Here is a 22,473-nt window from a genome sequence, read left to right as displayed (position 1 = left end):
TTGGATGGTATTTTACCAATCCAAAGCTGTAATACTGTGCCTCCGATTGTCAAAGGCTTTTGTCATTTTTCACTTGGCATAGACGGCACTTGCTAATCCTGTGCCTAAAGACTTTGCTGTAAGCATGCAACAAGTTTTGGCACTCTCTAGGTTGCCGTGTATGGTACTGTGCTAATCCTATGCTTAGAAACTCTGCTGGAAAAACAGACATTTGAGGTGAGCAGATGTGGATTGTCAGGCGTGTTGTAGAGTGTTTCATAAAAGGAGCTGCTTTCCATCTAAAACACGCTCTTTTTTGCATTATTTATGCAGCACTAAACCTGAAAGGGCATTGTTTTTACTTATTCTGGCAGCTCCCTTATGTCTGGGAAATGCTATCCCTACTCTTCTTTTTATGGAGCTAAGAGGCATTGAGATTTTAAACATCTCCGTACAGTTTACTGGGCAGAAAATATCCTTGACATGGTTGTATACTATTGAAATAATGGATACAAAATTTTGGGATTTCTTTACTAAAATAGAGGGTAAAGTCCTGAGGAAAATCTGTAAAATAAACTAATTCGCTCTGATTGAATGGCGACAACTAGAAAAGGGCTTATCAGGCACCGATGTAATGGGAATGGCGGAGTCTTGTGCTGGGTCGTTCGGCTTTTTAGCAATGAGCTTACTTTCAAGAGCTCACTTACGTTATGAACGTTGTCGTCAGAATAAAAAATATACACTCTTTTTTAAAATCTTAAGGAGGCATTTATAAGCTTTAATCTGAGAGGCTGATTTCTTGGAATTGTCGTGCGCTCAACTTAAATTTTTTTCTTCTGAAAACACAGATTAGGAGCAGCTCTATGCGTCTATAAATGCTAGCCTGTATGGTTAAGAAGATGAATGATTTTGTCTCCATGTTTTGAAGCCCAGCCTCAACCAGATTTATTAAGGAATTAAATCATAGAGTCAGTTGTTTTTGTTTATTCATGTGTACAAGGAAACAAGTAACTTACCAGTAACTTTGGTTCCCCAGTATTGGTAACTTTCATAGATTCCCATGCTTTGTATCATTCCCCGTCGTCGGAATGGGAGCCTCAGTAAATAAAAAATACCTTAGTAGTAAGCACAAAGTGAAAAAATAGGCCTAGATCTCATCTCATTTTGTAGCTTATCCACCTCTTTGTAAAAGAGACGAAATTCTTGCAGTAGCCAATCAGAGCAGCCTCACCCCTCACCCCATAGAACCTTCCTGAGAGAGCCTCAGAGCCTCAGATTTTCGTAGCCGTTGTGAACAGCAACTTCATTGGATAATAAGGCTGAGCTTTCCCAGGGGAGGAGGGTGGGCGCATGGGAATCTATGAAAGTTACCAATACTGGGGAACCAAAGTTACAGGTAAGTAACTGGTTTTCTTGCCCCAGTATTGGAACTTTCATAGATTCCCATGCTTTGTATCAGAATAGCTAGCAGTAACGAGAAAAGCATATTTTGCAATATGTGTACCTGTAAAAGTCATACGTAATCCTGATAAGAAAACAAATACACATTTGCATCACATAACAGAACAATCACAAGTAATACAAAATATGCAAAACAGGAAGGCGGGATAGAAAGGAAAGCTCACCGACTTATTGGAAAAGGTTCCTAAAAACCCCCTGGCCCACTGCCGCATCCTCTTTCACAGAGGAATCCAAGCAGTAGTGGCGAGTGAAAGTGTGGACACTGCTCCATGTCGCCGCTCTACATATGTCCTTGAACGGGACACCTGAGAATAGCACCACCGATTAAGCCATTGATCTCGTAGAATGAGCACGAACTGCTCGCTGATGTAGTTTCCCCACTTCTTGATGGCAAAAGTGTATTGCACTGGATATCCAGCTGGAAATGCAGGGTTTAGAAATTGGACAACCCTTTCGTGGAGCACTGAATGAAACAAAAAGCTGGGAAGATTTTCTTAACAGTCTTGTGCGCTCCAAGTAGAACTTGACATCTGTGAATGTGCAAAGAGTGCAAAGCCCTCTCTGCGTGGAGGGCCGCGGAAAGAAGGATTTTAAGACCACCGGCTCATTCAGATGAAATTCTGAGGGTACCTTCGGAATAAATTTAGGATTTGTTCGTAGGATACGAACATCATTTTTGAATAGTAGAAAAGGTTCTTCAATTGTGAAAGCCTGGAGCTCACTAACTCTTCTAGCCGATGTCAGGGCCAAGAGGAGAGCCAGTTTCCATGAGACAAACTTCATGTCAGCTCTATAAATAGGTTCAAATGGGGCCCTCATTAGATGTGACAGGACTAAATTAAGATGCCATCCTGGTGGTGGAGGCCGGACTGGTGGAAAAACCAGGAACAAACCCCGTAGGAATTGTTTAATGATCCTCGCAGACCAAGGGGAAGGACCTGATGATGATCGTCTAAATCTAGAAATGGCCGCTAGATGTACCTTTACAGAAGGAGCCAATCCAGATTTTGCAAGAGAAAGGATGTAAGGCAAGAGTTGGTGCGGTGCAGAAGTATATGGATGTAGACCTTCTCTCCGACACCAAAGGCAGAATCTCTTCCACTTTGCCCGATAGGTTTTATTCGTACTAGGCACTCGGGCCTGGGCTAAAATGTCTTTACATTCTCCAGAAAGATTTAAACCCTGGAACTCTGAACTCAGGAGCCACGCTGTCAATTGTAGTGACTTCAGGTCTGGATGCAGAACCTGCCCGTGAGCCATTGTTAACAGTGATGGAACAGGACGCAGAAGAATCGGTTTATCTTGGGAGAGGAGAAGAAGTTCTGTGTACCAAAACTGCCTGGGCCATGCTGGTGCAATCAGAATCATTCTGCACGGTTCCACCTTGAGCTTGCGGATCAGTCTCGGGATCAGCGGAATAGGAGGAAAGGCGTAAACAAATGTGCCATACCAGGCAATCAAAAGCGCATTCCCCAAGGATCCCCGATGGTGAACCCTGCTTGCGTAGGACTGGCATTTGGCGTTTTGGGAAGTTGCAAACAGATCGATGGTTGGGGTCCCCCAACGTGAAAACAGTTAGTTTAGAATGATCCAGTTCCCATTCGTGGCCGATAGTCTTTTGGCGACTCAAAGCGTCCGCTGTGGCATTGAGTGTGCCCGCCAGTTGTTCTGCTGAAAGGGTGATATTGTGTTGGATCACCCAATTCCAAAGCCTCTGCGCTTCCTTCGAAAGGGTGCAAGATCTCGTTCCACCCTGCTTGTTTATGTAGTGCATGGCTGTGGTGTTGTCTGTACGAACCAGCACTGAACGGTTGCGGATCCTTGGAAGGAAAGCCTGCAAGGCTAGACGAATGGACATAAGTTCCAGTAGATTGATGTGGAACTGGACTTGGACTGAGCTCCAATGACCACTGACTTTCAGTTCTTGGAGGACCGCTCCCCATCCCTCCATGGAAGCATCTGTTGTCAATACCATGGGAGATGGTGGAAGTTGGAATGGCAAACCTACTGAAAGATTGTCTTTTAGCAACCACCAGCTGCCTGCCTTCTGCATCTCCGGAGTGATTACTATCTTGTCGTCGAAGGAGCCAGTCACCTGACGCCATTGTTTGTCCACTGTTCCTGCAGTGGACGCATTCGCAGCCTGCAGTGTGGTATCAATGGTATGCAGGATGATATCGATTTGAGAAGCGATTTGTATTTGCAAACTGACAGAAACTTCCGTGTCTGTAGAAGGCGAGCTGAGAGAATCAGCTTGGTTTGGCGCTCTTCTGAAGGAAAAGCCAGGCAGCACTCCGTGTCTAGGATTGCACCCAAAACCTTTGCTGTTTTGGAGGGGCGCAAAATATATTTTTCCCTGTTGAGCCGAAGGCCTAGCTGCTCGAACAGTTGACTGCAGCTCGTGACTGCCCTGGACGCCTCTTGGAACGAAGGAGCCTCTACCAGCCAATCGTCCAGATATGGGAAGACTTCGAAAGACTGTCTTCTGAGAAATGCTGCCACAGGAGCCAGTACCTTTGTAAAGATCCGCGGAGCGGACCGGAGACCAAAAGGCAGTACTTTGAATTGAAAATGGCTCTTGCCTACTGTAAATCTAAGATATTGCCTGTGAGCTGGATGAATGGGTACATAGAAGTAAGCAACTTCCAAATCTAGGGTTGCCATCTAGTCCCCTGGATTGAGAAGGCGGAGGATGTCCTGAAGAGTGACCATCCTGAAGGACAACTTGATAAGTGTTGAGCTGTCGTAGATCTAAGATCGGGCGCCACTTGTCCTTCGTCTTCCGAACCAGGAAGAACCTGGAATAGAACCCTTTCCCCTTTTGGGAGAGAGGTACAGGTTCTATTGCCCCCTTGGTGAAGAGTTGGTGGGCCTCGAGATGAAAGAGTTTCAGATGTTTGGGTGTAATGGCGTCTGGAGCTCTCGTTGGCGGAAGATCTTGGAACTCCAACGTGTGTCCTTCCTTGATGATGTTTAGGACCCACTGGTCTGTTATGACCATCCAGTTGTTGAGGCAATGGGCAATCCTGCCCCCCACTGGTGGCAACGAGGGTACAGGAACAGTAGAAAGAGCCACCTGGCCGCTATTGTCTCTTGGTATTATCTCTCCTCTGCTGCCCCTGTCGTCCTCTCGGCGGCTGGCGAGAAAGAACCCCTCTCTGAATACTGGGGTTTGTATGTCTGGCCAGGTTGGGTGTTGGAAGAGTAGCGGTGCCAATTGCCGCCTCTATAGAAGGAGAATCCTCTTCCTCTTGCTCCCCTGAAGGGCACCTTGCGGTATTGTAAAGTTTTCAAGGACTTGGCCGTATCTGTATTGATCTTTATGCCCTGTAGGGCGTCATCCACGTGTTTGCCAAATAACATCTCCCCATCGTAAGGCAGATCCAGAATTTTATTCTGTACCTCCCATCGAAACCACGTGGCTCGCAACCAACCCTGGCGTCTCAAAACTGCTGAGCCGGCTAGCGCTTGGAAGGCCGTAGTTGCTATATCCATAGCGCAGTCGATTACCTTAGAAGAGGCTCACTCCCCTTCCAGTAAGATCTTTCGGACCTCGTCCTATGATGCATCCTGAAGTTCAACAAACGGGGAGAGGTCACACCACATCTGGCGATCGTATCTCCCCAGAATCGCCAAAGCATTAGCCGCTCTAACGAGGAGGCTGGCCATTGTGGAGAATCTTTCTCCAACATTGTCCAGACGCCTGCCCTCTTTATCCAGTGGCGTCGTTAGCGGCGTAGATGGGTTCTTAGATTTACTCTGTGCGGCCTGGGAGATAACCGAATCCGGTTTTGGTTGACCTAGCAGACATGCCGGCTGCCCTCCGGCGCCTTATATTTTTTCTCCAGTCTGGGGAGAACTGGGAGGACCGTGGCCGGATTCTGCATAGCTTTTAAGCCTTCAGATCAAACATGTTCAATGATGGGGATTGAACGTACTGACTTTCGGAATGGCTCTTTGAAGTCGTACAAAAAAAACATTCAGACTGGACTGTGGTAACTGGAAGACCAAATCTCTTGGATGCTCGTTCCATTAAGTTGTGAAAACCTCCAATATCTGCTGGAGGAGAGATTGCAGTATCAGGCCCTGTGACGTCTGGATCTCGGAGACCATCCTGATTCCAGTCTATATTCTGATCTTGGTCAGGGTCCACTTGCTGATCTACACCAGATGAGGCATTATCATCCGTATCATCCCGAATGGGCACCACCTCTTGTGGATGCTCTACAGGCTCTGGGTCACGCCCTCTTGAAGGCAAAGAGTGTTCTGCCAATGGTTGAGGTAACTGAGGCGGAGGTGTAGGAGGGCGTACTTGTTGAACCTCCTGTGAAGCAGGAAAACGCCTCCGATAGTCCTGCAACATTAACTGTAGATCAGAGATGAGTGGATGGCATCGCTACTGAGACTGACGTGGAGGTTTCTGCAAAGGAACCTGCATGTGAGGCCTCTCCTGTTGGTCATAATAGTCTTGTGGAACATAGTGTTGTTGCTCCATTTCACCTTCCTCAGAACTGACCTCCTGTAACTTGACTTGTAAGTCAGATGGGCTATAAGCCGGTCCGTAATCGCTATAAGCCTCTTCTTCAGAGCCCTCATCCAGCAATAGGGTAGAAGGTAATCGTGTAACTCGCCTTGGAGATGTCATTTCCGGTGTTATTTGTCTTTTTCTGTGAGAATTTGCAAGTTTCCCAGTCGTCGACGACGTAGTTTATGGAATAGTCGGCGACAGTTGAATCTTCAAAGACTGCTGCGCCGACGAAGAAACTGCGCTTGTCGTCGAAGTCTGAATCGTCGACGGGGAGATGGTCATAGTCGACGATGGTTGGATCGTCGACGAACTCATCGTCAGCATCATGGTCACAGGTGTCGTCGACGTTGTCCTCGTCGTCCCCAACGCGACTCTCGTCGTCATCGTAGTCTACGTGGAAAAAGTCATTTTCGTCGACGACGAACAGGCATCAGGCGTCTTAAACATAGTCGACGGCGCAGGTGCCGTCGTCGTAGCCATAGTCGACGAGCCCGTCGACGAGGCTAATTTTACAGAGAAGTCTTTCTTGACAAAAATAGTCTACGTACCTGTGGTTTTCACAGGCGACGAACGCGGTTTCTTGTCTGAAACAATCTTCTGAGGCGCAGTAGAAGGCTTTTTCACCCCTCTTTCCTTGTCAGAGGGTGGTGAAGTCACAGGGACGATCTTTTTAGCCGTTTTTGAAGGTTGCGACTCCTCAGGCTGTCCCTGCCTCTCCTTTTCACCGCGGTGAGGAGATTTTAGGGAAGCAGGCCTATCAGACCTATCAGAGGTCCCAGGCAAGTCCTTGACATGGCGCTCATCAGATGTAGTAGGGGGAGACCTACCCCTCTTCTTCGATTTTCTAGATGACACCATCGAAGAGGAGCCCTCACTGTCTGAAGACCGAACTTCCTTGCGGTCCTTCATTTTTTGTAGCCAAGTCAGGAGGCGTCCCTCAAGGTCTTGGTGGAGAAGGTTCTGCAAATCTTGCAGTCAGTGGCCTTAGATCCGGATATAAGCAGTATATGCAGTCTTCATGTTGGTCTTCAACAAACAACCTCTTTTTTGGAGCAAGTAGCACAGGCTCTAAAAAGTGCTTTCTTCTCTTTGTCAGACATGACGAAAAACAGGCAAAAAGTTGCAGAAAAATACTTAGAAGTGAAGAGAATTGAGCCGAGCTCAATGGAGACTCCCTTGCACAACGTGCAGTAGAAAATCTGAGGCTCTCTCAAAAAGGTTCTATGGGGTGAGGCTGCTCTGATTGAATTTGGTCTCTTTTACAAAAAGGTGGATAAGCTACAAAATGAGATGAGGCCTAGGCCTATTTTTTCACTTTGTGCTTACTACTAAGGTATTTTTTATTTACCGAGGCTTCCATTCTGACGACGGGGAATGATACAAAGCATGGGAATCTATGAAAGTTCCAATACTGGGGCAAGCATTCTACCTATAAAGGTGGTTAAAGGTGCTTGGGTTGGATTAGACCTCGAAGAGCAAATTTGTGATTTAATGTAAAAACAGTGCAAAATTTAGACCACATTTTATTTACCTGCCCTGCAATTTAACCAACGTCTCTTCCTGAAACCTCGGTTTCTAAAATATGGTGTACGGACGACAAAGAAGGCAACTCACGCGATATTTCTTTCCCTCAACGAAATGATGCGTTTTTAAAGGTTTAATTATTTTGAACCTTTTATGAATTTGTATTTAACACGGTTGATTGTATAATTTAACTTTGATTGTATCATTTTAATTCGATCTCATTGCAGATCTGGAATTTGATAACCAGGATATGAAAAGCATCCTTCTCTGATGAGCTCTAATCGGAGCAAAATCCACGTGTCAGGGGTTGGTTTTATCCATTTTAGGTTACCTTGCATTGTATTTTGCCAATCCAGTGTAGTGATACTGTGCTTGGAGTGCTGAAAAGCTTTTGTCAATTTACAGCTTGGTGTGGATGCCATTTCTAATTCTATGCCTAAAGACTTTGCTGTAAGGAAGCAAAAGGCTTTGTCTCTTTCTAGCTTGGCATGGATGGCTCCGTGCTAAACCAATGCATACAAACTTTAACAAACAAGACATTTGAGGTGACCAGATTTGGTGTGTCACTGGTGTTGGAGTGTTCCGAACGAAGGAGCTGCTTGCCACCTAAAACTTGGAAACTACCCAGGGTTCTCAGCTCTATTTTGCATATATGTTGCCATCTGCCAATTGTTATGCATAATTGCCAGACAGAGCTCAAATTAAAAGCAAAACAAAAAACGCCTTTTTATAGTTAAAGTACACAAAAGTGGAAACCCATTCACTCCCACCAAACGTGTGTATATATGTCTGGGAGTGCGCCTCGCATTGGGGTGCTTTGTGAAACTTGAGTATATATATATATATATATATATATATATATATATATATATATATATATATATATATATATATATATATATATCCCGACCGCTTCTTTAGTGCCCTCCCTGACGCGTTTCGCTCCGCGAACGGAGCTTGGTCACATGATAAATATATATATAAAACCAATGTATATGGAAGAGGCCCTACTACAACTGAATGACAGGAATTGTTATTGTAGGAGCGATTGGCGGACAGCTAGACAAACATGGGATGCTTTCCACACCAGATTATATGCTTGGAAGGGAATGGGACTACTAAGTGGGGATGAACAAAAGTTCCTGAAAATGAATTATCCTGTAATCCCTGTGTTTTATATGATCCCCAAGGTCCACAAGAATCTGACCAAGCCCCCTGGTAGGCCCATCATCTCCGCCAGACAGGGTCCATTCGAAAATGCCTCCAAATACATTGATCACTTCTTGCAAGAGCACGTGAAGGGGCTTCCCTCGTACATCAGGGATACTGGTGATTTTTTGGATAAAATCAAAACCATTAAATGGCAGGAAGATTACTTATTATTAACGCTAGATGTAACTTCCTTATACACCAGTATAAACCACGATGATGGCCTAAGACCAGCCATAACCTATAGCAAAGCTAGGTCCATGAGCGATATGATAGTCAAGAGCAGCCCGGAAGTAGCCGATGACAACTGGCTAGGGAAGAGCAAGGGCTTTTTGAAATGTGCAGTCTGCAAAGCATGTAGGATAGGTAGAAACAAGACTACCTACATGACTGCTTTCAACAGCGAGGTGAGGACTATTAAAAAGAAAATCACCTGCAAGTCAGACTTCGTGGTCTATGTGTTGGAATGTGCCTGTGGCCTGCGTTATGTGGGCAGCACTAAGCTGCAGGTCCATAAGCGCATTCTACAGCACATCAGGGCAGTGAGTAACAAGGATGAGGCATACCCGGTCGCCAGACATGTGAATACGTGCCATGGTGGGGACATAGGATGTTTGCAGTATTATGCCATTGATATGATTCCGCCTCTCCGCAGAGGTGGTGACAGAGGCCAAATTGAGAGTCTTGGAAACACGCTATATTCTAGAGCTCAATTCCAAGGCTCCCAACGGTTTGAATCAAACGGAAGACTTACACTCTTGTCTTTATTAGGGATCTAATTATTCAGACCGTTTGGGCCCATACTTGTATAGCAACTGCAGATATCCATGGGGGTAATTATGCATTTGAGTCGAACATGTAAATAGTCTGCCTCCCGTGTTTTTAATGTAAACTCATGGTGAAGGGATTATAAATTATTTTAAATCACCAGGTTATAGGGTTTTAAGTATCATAATCATGATTATGATATTCTCTTATCGTGCCCCAGCAATTGAACCCATATTGCAGCAGTGTGGATGCAGTGGTTAGATGTAGCAGCAAATGCCCACTGGGGCACAATTTTGAAAAAAGTGATCCAAGCCATGTACTCCCATTTAAACAATGATGTTTTTCCTTTTGCACAATTTGCACAAGAGATAGCGAATTTGCACAGAATGTATAAAGTGTATATATATGTATATATATATATATATATATATATATATATATATATATATATATATATATATATATATATTTTTTTTTTTTACATGATTTTAATATATTATGTAGAAATAATTTATTTTTCTAAATTGGTTCAATAATTTTAATCAATTTATCTATGAGGAAATGATTGAGGAAACATTGGGAGTAAGAACTGAACGATCAAGGAAGAGTGATATTCTCTTTTTAAAATGTTTGGTTTTTTATAAAAAATTATGCATGGTTAAACTTAAAACGTGTTCTGGATCACTAAGCACTTTATTGAAATCGAACAAAAAGTAATCTATGAATCAAGCGCTACTGAACTAGGCTGAAGTATGTTTTTTATTTCCACAGGCTGTGGGGTCAGCTGACTGTGTACTAGCACTTTAAGAGGGATGGGTGTACGATCGACCATGTCTTGTGATCAAGGGACGGAGGTCCCGAAACGCGTCATGGCGGCGTGTTCTATGCACTACTGGATGAAAAAGTGATATTTGCAAAATATCCGTAAGGGTCCGGCTTCGTTTTTTCCCTGGAGTGTGATTTGGGGACTTGGCGGAATTCGTGGCGCATATATATATATATATATATATATATATATATATATATATATATATATATATATATATATAATAAAATACTTCTTAATGGAGTCCTACTGAACCAACAAAATCATGCTTTCAAATTAAGATGACAAGTTTGGCATAAATTAGTTTGGAAGTTATTCCTGTTGCTGTAAACAAAAGTTCCTGTGGGAGCTAGAATGGTAATACCCTTCTGCTTTTTTTTTTTAACCCAGCCAAGATACACAGAAGTGTTCATCCATGACCTTTTATAAATGCCAATATTTCAAAAACTACTGAATGAATTTACCCCAAAACACGAAAAGTATGTTTTCGGAGTAAATACCACATTCATGCTAAGTTTGTCGTAAATAAGTTTGTGTTGTTGCTGCCAACAAAAATGGCAAACATTTATCTTGTTTAAATGCCACCGTAACTAGTCTTACACTGTGTGAAAATTGCCCACTTTAACCTGAAAGGCATATCAAACGTTTTCAAGTTACAGACAAATAAAAATTCCTCTTCAATAGAAAGTGGAGCTGAATCCTAACTACACATTGGTGGCGGTCACCGAGTAACATACATAACAAAAAAGGCATATTATCAGTACGCACCTGTGAAGCCCATAAACATCAAAGACACAGGTCAAGGGAGGTGACCCTGTAACTTTTACTTACTCCTGCGCCAGACACTTTCTCCAATGTTTGCATAGTCCCCACCAAATAAGAGTTTGGTAGTGCCTTTTTAGGTCTCGCCTATTAATCCTGCAAGGGATAATAGACGAGAGTATAGTGGGCAAACCAAGGTCTGAAACTATCGCGGATTTTGGACAGTTCGTGTGGTGCACTTGTGCGGAAAGCACGTCCACATCAAAGCCATCAGTCTCCCTCCCACAGGCATCTGAAGCTTCCCCCAGCTTGCACTCGGCAGCACCACATCATCACTCGGCAGCACCACATCATCACTCGGCAGCACCACATCATCACTCGGCAGCACCACAGCATCACTCAGCGCCACCACAGCATCACTCAGCGCCACCACAGCATCACTCAGCGCCACCACAGCATCACTCAGCGCCACCACAGCATCACTCAACGCCACCACAGCACCACTCAGCGCCACCACAGCACCACTCAGCGCCACCACAGCATCACTCAGCGCCACCACAGCATCACTCAGCGCCACCACAGCATCACTCAGCGCCACCACAGCATCACTCAGCGCCATCACAACATCACTCAACGCCATCACAACATCAATCTGTGCAACCATTCAACAACAACTGGTTCAAATATGTTCTCTCAATGTTTCTAGCTTTATTACAAATGTCACAAAAAGATGTTAATATTTCCCTTTTGTTCTTGGATTTTCAACACAATAAAATACACTGAACATAATCTTTACAAAAGTTATTTACAAAAGTTTAAGCTATTGCCATTATAAATTGCAATCAACTTTATTTAAGTATTAATTATTTAAAAAAATTAGAAGCCATTGTTATTTGTAATATCAATACATCTAAGTAACGTAAATACAAAACATGTTGCATTACAAATGCTATAGGTGTCACATTTGCGAAAGTTAGAACTATTGGCATTGTAAATGACAAAGCTATTAATTTAGCTATTTTCAAAACCAACACATAAACAAAAAAATTGTCATTTACAAGACCAATAGGTCAAACTTTCATAATGCGAGACCTATTGCATTGCAAATGCTTGTTTGATTAGCATCTGCCAGGTTAATCTTCGTTTTCATACAATGGCATTTAATAGCAACATTTCAAATCAACATGTTCAATGTAATTTAGATTAAAAATAGCGTTTCGCTTTAAAAGTAAAAAAAAAATACCTTGCTTCCGATATCACAGACATCGATTGGGTCATTATCTCCACCAAAGCCGGTGTTCTCATCTATGTGCTTGGGGTTCTCCCACGTCTAGGAAAGGATAATTAATCACATTTAGTATTGCAGGACACAAGTGAAAAACTAGCTTCCTATAGCACTTAGTCTGAAAAAACTTCAAATGTACAATTTTAACTGCATGTGCGTATTCATAAACTTTTTAAATGTCACATAACTACACTAGTAATGCAACAACTTGAGAGGTTTGGCACAATTAGTCCAATTTAAGAGGCCCAACGTTAACCCACCAGATTATTTCTATGATCGTTTTTTTTTTGTAATCTTCTAAAACCTAATCACAATATACTTATTGAGTAAACAAAATATTCTTGGAAGGGGACACACACACACTTCTTAATATATTGGTTAAACATTCTCTATACAAAATTCAGCACTTCAGGCTAATCATTAACTAATTGTCAGATTAATTTTACTCTGTTGACAAATCATTTTGCACAACTTCTAACATTGCTAAATAGGTTCAGAAATCTACAGAATTTCAACTGAAGAACACCACAGACTTCTTGCATGTAGGTCAAAGGTCTTTAAACTGGGAGGTTACAGAAGGGACACAGGTGAATGGAACGGTTTCAGGTACCTAGTATATTTTTATCCCGGGATCTGACCTATCTCGAAGGTCCAGGGCTATTTTGGTTACAGTTGCAGGAATTGGTTATCCACCCCACTTCAGACGTTAAATTCGTGCAGCAATTAAAAAAAACAATTACATACAAATTTACAAGCCTATTACTTTTCTGCAATAATAGTAGAGGTTCAAAATAAGGTTGTCAAAAGTTAAAACAAGCAATTACTTCGATGTGATTATTACTCAGAGGACTGGACTTCGACATGTGATGCAATTTACAAATTATAATGTTTGTATTAAGTACAATGGAAAGGTAATGAAAATGAAACCATGGATGACAAATGTGGGCGAGTTTCACTCATCTACGTTTTTGAATATTTTTGTCTTAACTCTATAGGACAGATGTTTTTTTCTGGAAATGTTTTAGGGTTTCATACACGTATTTATTACTTTCTATCATCATCACAAGCTAACGGCAAGACAACGTGAAAATACCGATAAATGTCATAGGATGACGAAGTAATAGCAGGTTGTGGGAAAAGCTTTGAACTTGTGGGAGTCCACAACTTTTGCCATGATATACAATTATGAATGGGTGTTACCAGGCTTACTTCTATACTACAGGGTATTAATGATAAAACAGCCTCAAGATGAGAACATGGGACTGAAAAATATCGTCTGTGCAATGCTTTGTTGGAACTCCTGAATCCCCAATAACATGTGCAAAAATATTCAAATCATAGGCAAGTCAATAAACGTAAAACAGAAATCAATTAATTTGGAATGCGATAAAATAATGTAACATTTGAACATATTCTGGCAAGCTCACATATTACTCATTATCTTCCTCTATGGATGCCAGATAGGTCACCTTAAATAAACTACATTTCCATGAATGTATCTGCGTTTTTTCGCACAAAGCGTTGCTCTGCTCTGCTCTGTATTAGTATAGTGCTACGCAAAAAAATTGACAGACTAATTCAAACATTCACCCCCAGTCAAGAAATCTCGGTTAAATCCATCTTCCTTTTGCTCACCATGCCACCCCAGTTTAGACCCAGCCATATGCAAATCAGTCTTGACCCTTTATTAGTATAGGGCAGAACTCACTCAGGAGGGTACCCTGGAGCATAAGCAGGTGCTCTAAGGGCTGAGCCATGGTCGGGGCTAGGGGAAGAGCCTACTCTTAAGTTTCTTGCGGAATTCAATAACAGAGGATGAGGCAGGTCGCTAAAATCTTTTGGAGCAAAGTAAAAGACAGCATGACCCCCAGATCTGGTACTGCTTTTGGGAGCAGAGTAGGAGTTTGGCGGAGAAAAAGGTTTGGTCTGGTAGGTTTGTGGAAGTTTATGCGGTTGTTCAGCTCTGCGGGACAAATGTGGTGTAAGGCTTTGTATATGTGCTTGAGGAGTTTGAAGAGTGCTCGTATGAGGATTGGGAACCACCAGAGCCCTTTGAGGTGTGCGATCATGTGAGTGTGTGTTGGGAGGTTGAGGCAACCTGGCCGCAGAGTTTTGTATGGTCTGGAATCTTCAGGACATTTGAGCGTTTATTCCAGCACAAGAGTAGGAGGGGTGTGTCAGGTGATTTTCGCTTATGAGCTACGGTCACTTCAGGTACTAAGAGATCATCTATGATCAGTTTGTTTGTTGGTGCAGCCAGTGGGTGTTGTGGTAGTTATTAACTGAGGGGGTGGGTTTAATTGGAGGAAAGGAATTATTTCCTATTTATGCCACCAATCCACTGCCACACGCAAGAAATGTCAACTCTGAGGTGGTGATGTATACAGAATAACACTATTTTCCTTCGCTACTATAGAGTCGATGGTGGCTTTGTGCACTCTCACTGTGAATGCATTAGTTTGAGATACAGGGTCTTAATTGGAAATATCTGAAGTGTTCCTCTGAGATGGGCAAACCTCAAATTATATTTCATAAAGGTGGAAGAACGTCCTTGAACAGAATCTAGCACTAGAAAAGTTAGGCCATCATGTGTCAAGAGCCTCCACCAATTTCCCCGCAGTGCCCATGTTGCCTTGCTACACCATTGATAGGTGCCCTCCACTCCAGTTTACCCACAGCTGAGTTGCTGGGCTCATCTGCAGATCACTGCCAAATACCCTGGAGCTTACTGTAGGAAGGTGGATACCCGACTATGGTTACCCCCAACTTTTTGCCTGGTGTTTTGCTGGTTTTCCGACTTAGTTGGCCTGGGACCCTGCCAATCAGGACCCCAGGCCTTCTGCTCTCTCTCTAAAATGGATTCCATGTACCTTAGGTACATTTCCAATTGGTACTGGGCCACCTTATCAGACCCTGTAACTCAGGGCATAGGTGTACCCAGGGCCTGAAGCATGTATTATGCCACCCCTGGATGGCCATCTAAATCTGACACAACTGGCTGCACGACAGCTGGGGCTAGGTGGTGTATTCACCCTTTGCTGTAGATATAGTATACCTATATCTAACCCTAAAATGGACACCCAGATTCCTATCAGTCACTCCTATGGCAGGCCTTGACAATCCTGAAGGCAGAGTGCTTGGAATCGTGTGAAATGGTGCTCTGGCATGAGCTGAGCCTGTTTGCAGCTTGCGGAACCAAGTCCTAATAGCTGTTCCATGATAACGCATACCATATACTCTTAAGTGCATTATAATCCTCGCGGTTAAATGCTATCTCTGGTATCGCTTTATCAAAACATGTCGAGTAAGGTGTCATACGAATTGGAATATTAACCCCTCGCCAATTCTGGCGACGGGGTTAGCATTCCACCCTTCTAGAGGGACACGACATGTATGTAACTGTGAACCCCGGTTAAAGTTAACTCAAGCCTCAGCATCACAAAATGGATGCAAAATGCTGCCACCACAGACACGAGTCTGACTCACTGCAGCTGGGAGTCCTTCCAGCGAGGGGAGCTTGGACAAAGGGTTTCCTGTCAGGGGCAGTGCTAGCACCATCCCAGACAGGGTTTTGTGTATCCTGGGTAGGCAGGGCTTTACAGGAAGGTGACTGCAAGTGGCACCCCGGTGCTCACTACGCATCTGCCGGCTAGAACCAGTTCCAGGGGCACACCAGCCCCTGGCCTGGGGAAAGTCCGGCATGGGAGAGGGGTGTAACCACCCCCCTTCCTGGTCCCACCACTAGGGCAGGACCTAGTCGCGTACCCACCCCTTTCTTTAGGATAAAGGCAGGAGCGGGGACCCTTCCAAATTTGATCACCTTTGAATCAAGAAAGTACTTTCTACGAAAGGAACTCTCGACTTCTTCTCAAGATTTCTCCCTTGTGGCTAAGGAGTAGTCACCCTGCATCCGCAGGCACCATCTAAGAACTCTGCGGTTTGCTGCACGTCCTTCCTCAGGAATCCGACCGACCAGCACGACGAGACCCGGCTTCCCTGGCACCTCTGACCTCTACAGCTAAGCTGAGAACCGTAGGTGCGACGAGACCGAGGGACCGGCCATCATCAGAACTGCACGAATTCTATCCAGCACGACCGCCGAGGGATCCTCTGGTGAGTGCTTTGGGGTCCGAGAAGCCCCGACCCTGAGCAGCTCCAGCACCGAAGTCCAGCCCCCCAGCATCCCCACGATCTGCGTGGGGCCCTTCTGCTTTTTGGCTGCTCACCGCGTTGTCTGGCTACTAGCCCGCTGGCTTGTGGCCTTCCGGACGACGATCAACAACAACTCTGCTGGTCTGGTTGCTCCAGACTGGCCCTTGCTCCCTTCCAAAAGAGGAGCACCCCGGACCCTCCTGGTCCACTCCAGACGCCATTTTAGGTCCACCGCGTGGGCTTGAATTTGCCAAGACTTGTTGCCCCAATCCTGGGTCCAGCGGCGTCGACAGCATCAACCATCGTGGGACAGCTCGCACCTCCATCCTGGTCGCCGACAACGCCTCCTGGTCCGTGAGTCTGCAGAGCCCAGCGTCGCCCACTCACCTGGTCGAGGTGACTTCGCCCGGTGCCCACACAATCACTGGCTTGTGATTAAGAACTTGGTCCCCTCTGCTTTCAGGTGTCATCCATCTTCGATCCAGGCTTGGATCACTCGAACAATCTTCACTGGTCGCCTGCCAGCAACTTCTTTCTTCAGGCTCCAGGTTCGTCAACGAGGATTTCCGACGTCTTTTCAGACCTATGCAGCTGCAGCCCCTGGGCTAGGTAACTTTGGCATTTCGGTGCCCCAGCATAGCCTCACTATCCAAGGGTCAAGATCCACTTTCGTTTTCAACCTACCTAGTCGGGTTCGCCCGAGAACACTAACTTTGCTTTTACTAGCCTCCATAGACTTTGTACCGCATCCCGAGTGAGAGTGCACACTCTGCACCCGAGTCCCCTAGGCCTCCTACTAGTAATCTGAAGGTTCAGTAACGTAGTCCTAGCAATTCCAAAGCGTATTAGTCAAGTACTTACCTGCTAGTAATTTCGCATTCCACTTTCAGAGTATATGGTTTTTTGTGCCCCTCGGGCATTTGTGTAAATTGTGCAACTTAAAGTATTTTCCTAAGAGTTTTGTTGTGTGCTTAGTACCCTGTCCTCATAAAGAGTGCAGGGCTGTTGTGACTTAAAATAAATACACTGTTTATTTTCATAACACTTGTGTGGTGTCCTTTCACTTGGTGTTCAAGGGGTATATGTGATGGTATAACAGCTGGCTTAACACGCCCTCTAGAGTTTAGCCCGAAGACTGCTCTTGTCCATGCTACTGGGATAGCTGGTCTATCGGTTGACTTACAACCAATCAATAAGGGTTGTTTGGACTGATACATAGTGATCACTAGAATAGTGAGCACTGCATATCAGGCCAACTTCTCACACTTACACTGCTTCATGGAGCCGTCTAAAGCAGCATTGAACTGAAGTGCGGTAAGTTCCACATGTTCTGCATGAGGCAAGACGGCAATACAGACTTTGTCACCCAAGGTGGCTCAAAAAATGAAATGCTGAGCTTGAGAGTGGTGTACACCAGTACAGCAGTTTCCCCCCTCTAATGTACAGAGAGATCCCAGCCTATCCCCTTTTTTCCCCTCTTAGGTAGCCTTGGCCAACTGACCTGATCATGTTTAATCACACTACCCTACCACCGACTGTAGAATCCACAATGTGGGGGGATGTATCCATGTGTGGCCTCTTGCTAGATTTGTAATCAGGTATGTCCGCTTCAAGCATTCTGGCACGCCAACCTTCCCGAGCCTCCCTGATCAGAGCACTCAAGCGCTGTGAGGATAACCTGGGAGAATGCCTCTTAATAAGCAAATTGAACGTTTTTGGGAAAAAATTACACTTGAGATTGTGATGTTAGCTGACGTACGAGTTACTTACCTTCGGTAACGACGTATCTGGTAGAGAAGATTCTAGCCGCAGATTCCTTCAGTAGAATTATCCCCAGGCATGAGACTGGATCCGGAAAACTTTTTGCCACAGCATCCCTGCATGCCGGGGAGGGGTGGCATCATGGGACTCCGCCCAGGCGCCATCCGTGCACGTAATGTCAGCAAGGTCACATAAGCCCCAGCCCGGCGCGCCTACGTCAGTTTTCTTCGTAACACTTTTCCGCGCCACAACGCAGAGCCATTAGACAAAACTGTAGGTGTGTGGCAACAGTGTGCGAAAGAGCAGAACAATTGGAAAAGAGGAATGGTGATGAACAATACCATAAGGAGCAGTGTCAACACTGCAGCACCCAAAGGCAGGGAAAAGAACAGAGCACAGCCCTGAGCAGCCACCCTGCCAGTATGTAGACAGCCAACCTTCCCCCGGAGACAGCGAACACATGAAAAATGTCATGACAACATGCAGCAGGACTACAACCGCAACCAGGAACAACGATGGGGAACCAGTGTCAAGACAAACCGGAACGACAACCTCCAAGGTAGCCCCAGCACAGATTGCGACAATACCCCAAGGAAAAACGGGCAAAGGCATGTCCGGAGGGCCCCAACCCAGAGGGTTAGCAGAGGGGCCAGCACCCTTAGTAACCAAAGGGGAGAGGAAGGGGCAGGAGGAGAGGGAAAAAGAGAAGGCAAGCTCCGATCCTGGACCAGGGCATAGGGGCCCAGAAGCTCTAATAAAACCATACTGCAATGCGCCAGAGGGGGAAAGGAAAGAGAAACAAGACGTATTCTCCTGTCAAAAAGAATCCACTCACAGAAGGCATAGCCACCCACCGGGAGGTGAGTGCAGAAGACCAAGCCAAAAGGTACTTGCAGAACGGGGAGGCAGGGTGAGTCGTGAAAGAATCTGCGGCTAGAATCGTCTCTACCAGATCCATCGTTACCAAAGGTAAGTAACTTGTACCACTCGGGTGGCTGGACAAGGTTTCGGCATTTTGAGAAATATGCGGAAAACATTGGACTTACTCCCCACAACAGCCAGTAGGACCGTAGTCCATGCTCTTGTTACTTCGAGATTGGACTATGGGAACGTTCCGTATTAAGGAGCCAGCAACAGATGTATCACTAGGCTTCAGCGGATACAGAATATGGCGGCCCGCATGATCCTGAAACTACCCAGAAGAGCATCATCTAAGAAAGCCCTGGAATCCCTCCACTGGGTGCTCTATAAGACATTACTGCTCAGCCACCGCATCATGCAGGGAAAGGGGCCATCCTACCTGCTGGATCTGCTGAACCCTTACATCCCGGGCCGTGATTTGAGATCTTCCGGGAAAGAGCTGGTGAAGGTTCCTAGGTTCAGGAGAGCTCGGATGGGCGGACGCTCATTCCGAGTACAAGCTGCCCTACACTGGAATAAAAACCCCACATAAAATGAGAGTAGAAACGTCGGAACGTATCTTTCGGAAACAACTCAAAACCTACCTGTTCCCTCTGGCTAGAGAACGAGGAGGTTAGCAGGAGAGAACTGGGTGGGGATGATTTGTCTGCTGGTTAGTGCCTGCCACTCTCAGCGCGGGGACACACTGCTCTCAGTGTAACCATGCGCTTTATAAAATGTATTATTATTACATCTGATAGAGACTACTAGCTGCAGATTCCTTCACGTAGAATAGATACCCTAGCAATACCAAAGGGGAAGGAGGGACTGCGAAAGGACCCCACCAGCCTGACATCACAGAGGGCCCTAGAGGAGTCAGAGTCATGGACAAGGAGAAAACCCTGTCCCTTCCAGGCAAGAGGAACCCCTACACGCATAACACCAGACCCCAAGGGGGATGTAGGAGGAAAAAAAGAAAAAGAGACAGAAGAAGCCCATACACTCACAACAGGAGAGCCAAGGGCAAGGTCAGAGAGGCCGAAGCACCCCACTCCATTACAGGGTAACAGAGGTCCCATCCAATGCCAGGACAAGGCAGAGGAAGAAGAAAGCTTAGAGGGCCCAAGGAAACGAGGGAAAAGAAGGCGAGCCCACCCTAGCTGGAAGGCAACAAACCAGACAGAGCGGCTCCGACAGTAATAAGCCGCCAAAAGCAAGAAGAACAGCCCGGGGCCCCAAGAAGACCGGGCAAGCAACACCTGACAAGGGAGAAACACAGAATCATCCCAGCCCGCAGGAAGGTGAAGAAGGGCCCGGACACCACTACGAGGGGTCGCGCACACGGCCTAAAGAAGCAATAGCAACATACGCAAACACCACGGAGAGCATGGGCCCGAAGGTGACCCGAACTCCCTAGCAGAATGCAAGCTATATAACAGCTACCACTACCCCACATAGGGTAAGGCAAGTCTCAAGACATGGTAACCCTCTTTGGAAGAAACACCGCAGCAGAGGAAGGTACGCCACTAGTTCCCGGCCATCCAACGCATGATGCCGTAAGTCCACCTGAACAGTCTCCTGTGAAGCTGCGGATCCCAAGGACTCAGCAGAGTCCCACAAACAAGAGGTGGCCCTAGCCAACACACATAAGGTGTTAAGGGCTCGCAGGGCAGCGCTGGTCGAGGCGAACATGTTGCGACCCCAAGAGTCCAGCCAGCAAGCCTCCCTGGACGGCGGAGTCAACAGTGGTGGCAGGGAGGGGAAAAGCAGTCCGCAAAAGAGAACTGGAGTCAGAGGGGTGGAGGGAAAAACTTGCCTAGTCACGCGGCGCCGGAAGGTGCTGGTGCAGAAGGTGTTGAGGCACTGGATCCCCTGAGGTGGGGCGCCTCCAGGCCCCAGTCAGGGAAAAAAGAAGCGAACCCTCAAAAGGGAAGCAACAGCTCCCATCCACCAGAACCCAGGTGGAGAACCTCCAAGAGATGGTCTGCCGGAAAATGAGCAAACGGGTCATCCATGCGCAGAATGCCCATAGCCGTGGACACCACATGAGCGAAAGCCGCATCCACCTCCGTAGGGCCGCGCGGTGGAGAAAGCAGCTCCTCCGTGGGTGACAGCTGCAAACTAAGGCGGACGTTCCCGAAGCCAAGCGGGGCGGGCAAAGGCCAGACCTGGAAGTCAGCCGGAACCGAAGAGTGGGAAACCTGTTGCTCCTCCGGCGAGCACCCGGTCCTCAGGAATGGCGGGGAGCCACCCTTCGATGACGCGGACAAAAAAGTCACCACGCCGCGACATGTCTCCGGGGAGGAGGACACCAATATGCACCCAACCTCCGGTGAAGAGGGCGCGTCCGAAGACAAATCCACGACTCGACGCCTGTCTAGCGCCGTAGAGTCTGCTGCCTGAGGCAGGACGTCAACGCCATCCGGCGCCAAAGGAGACGCCGGGTCTGGGTCCTCTAAGCCACACCGGAGCGGGCCGGATCCGAAGTGGCCAAGGGGCGGCGCCGGAACGGTGCCGACTCGCCCTCTGCCGAGGCAGCCACCTGCTTGGAGGGAGTGACACGAGGCCCTCCGCCAGCCTCAGCCCAGCATGTGACAGAGGTGGCCCGGCGATCCATGTGGCGCCGCCAGGGCCGACTCAAACGCCGACGAGGCAGCCGCCTTTGTGTAGGGACGAGAAAGGCCCGTAGGAGGATGATGGGGGTCCCCATCCAGCCTCGACACAGAGTGGGATGAGTAGGGTGAGGAGGGTCTACCGACCCCTGTGACGCCACCTGGTCCAGCAGCTGCCGGTGCCGTAGCAGCTTCACCTCGACCTTAGACAGGACCACCTTGTCCAAGGACCGAGAGGGGCTCAAGGATGCAAACAGAGACCCCGGCGACCTCCAGCGACACCACAGACTCCCGCAGGAGTTTGCGGAGAGGCAGAGGCGCCGTGGTCCGAAGGAGGGACCCCCCAAGGGCCGCACCCCAACAGCACCATATCCTCCAAGTCTGGAGCCGAACCAGTCGGTGCCGAGGCTGTAGCAGCTGGCGATGCCGCGGAGGGCCCCGCCCAATGCAAGGAATCCGCTGATGCCCCAAAAGGGGAAGGAGGAGGAGACGCCGCGAGGCCTGCAAAGCCGCTGCATATGTCTCCATCTGGACTCTCGATGCCCCTTCACCAGGAAACAGTGTATAGGAGGACGACACGCGGGCTGCATCACCCGCTGAGAGCCCACGCCCCCGGAAGACCGAACACCAGCCCCCGGGTACAAACTGCGACACTTGCCCATCGGGAGTGACACGCTCGCGAAATCAGAGAGGAACGAGGACGCAG

At 46.8% G+C, this 22,473-nt stretch overlaps 1 protein-coding gene across 1 annotated transcript in view; it reads right to left on the bottom strand.

The window, feature by feature from the left end:
• PPA1 (inorganic pyrophosphatase 1) overlaps positions 1–22,473 on the bottom strand; it is a 282,780-nt gene that overhangs the window by 130,536 nt on the left and 129,771 nt on the right. The window contains exon 5 of the mRNA XM_086922264.1: positions 12,301–12,387. Coding sequence (XP_086778390.1) covers positions 12,301–12,387 — 87 coding nt within the window. The remainder of the gene's footprint in view (positions 1–12,300; positions 12,388–22,473) is intronic.

The sequence above is a fragment of the Lissotriton vulgaris genome, chromosome 5, assembly GCF_964263255.1.
Source record: "Lissotriton vulgaris chromosome 5, aLisVul1.2, whole genome shotgun sequence".
Classification (NCBI taxonomy): domain Eukaryota; kingdom Metazoa; phylum Chordata; class Amphibia; order Caudata; family Salamandridae; genus Lissotriton; species Lissotriton vulgaris.
This window is presented reverse-complemented; position numbering and strand designations above follow the sequence as displayed.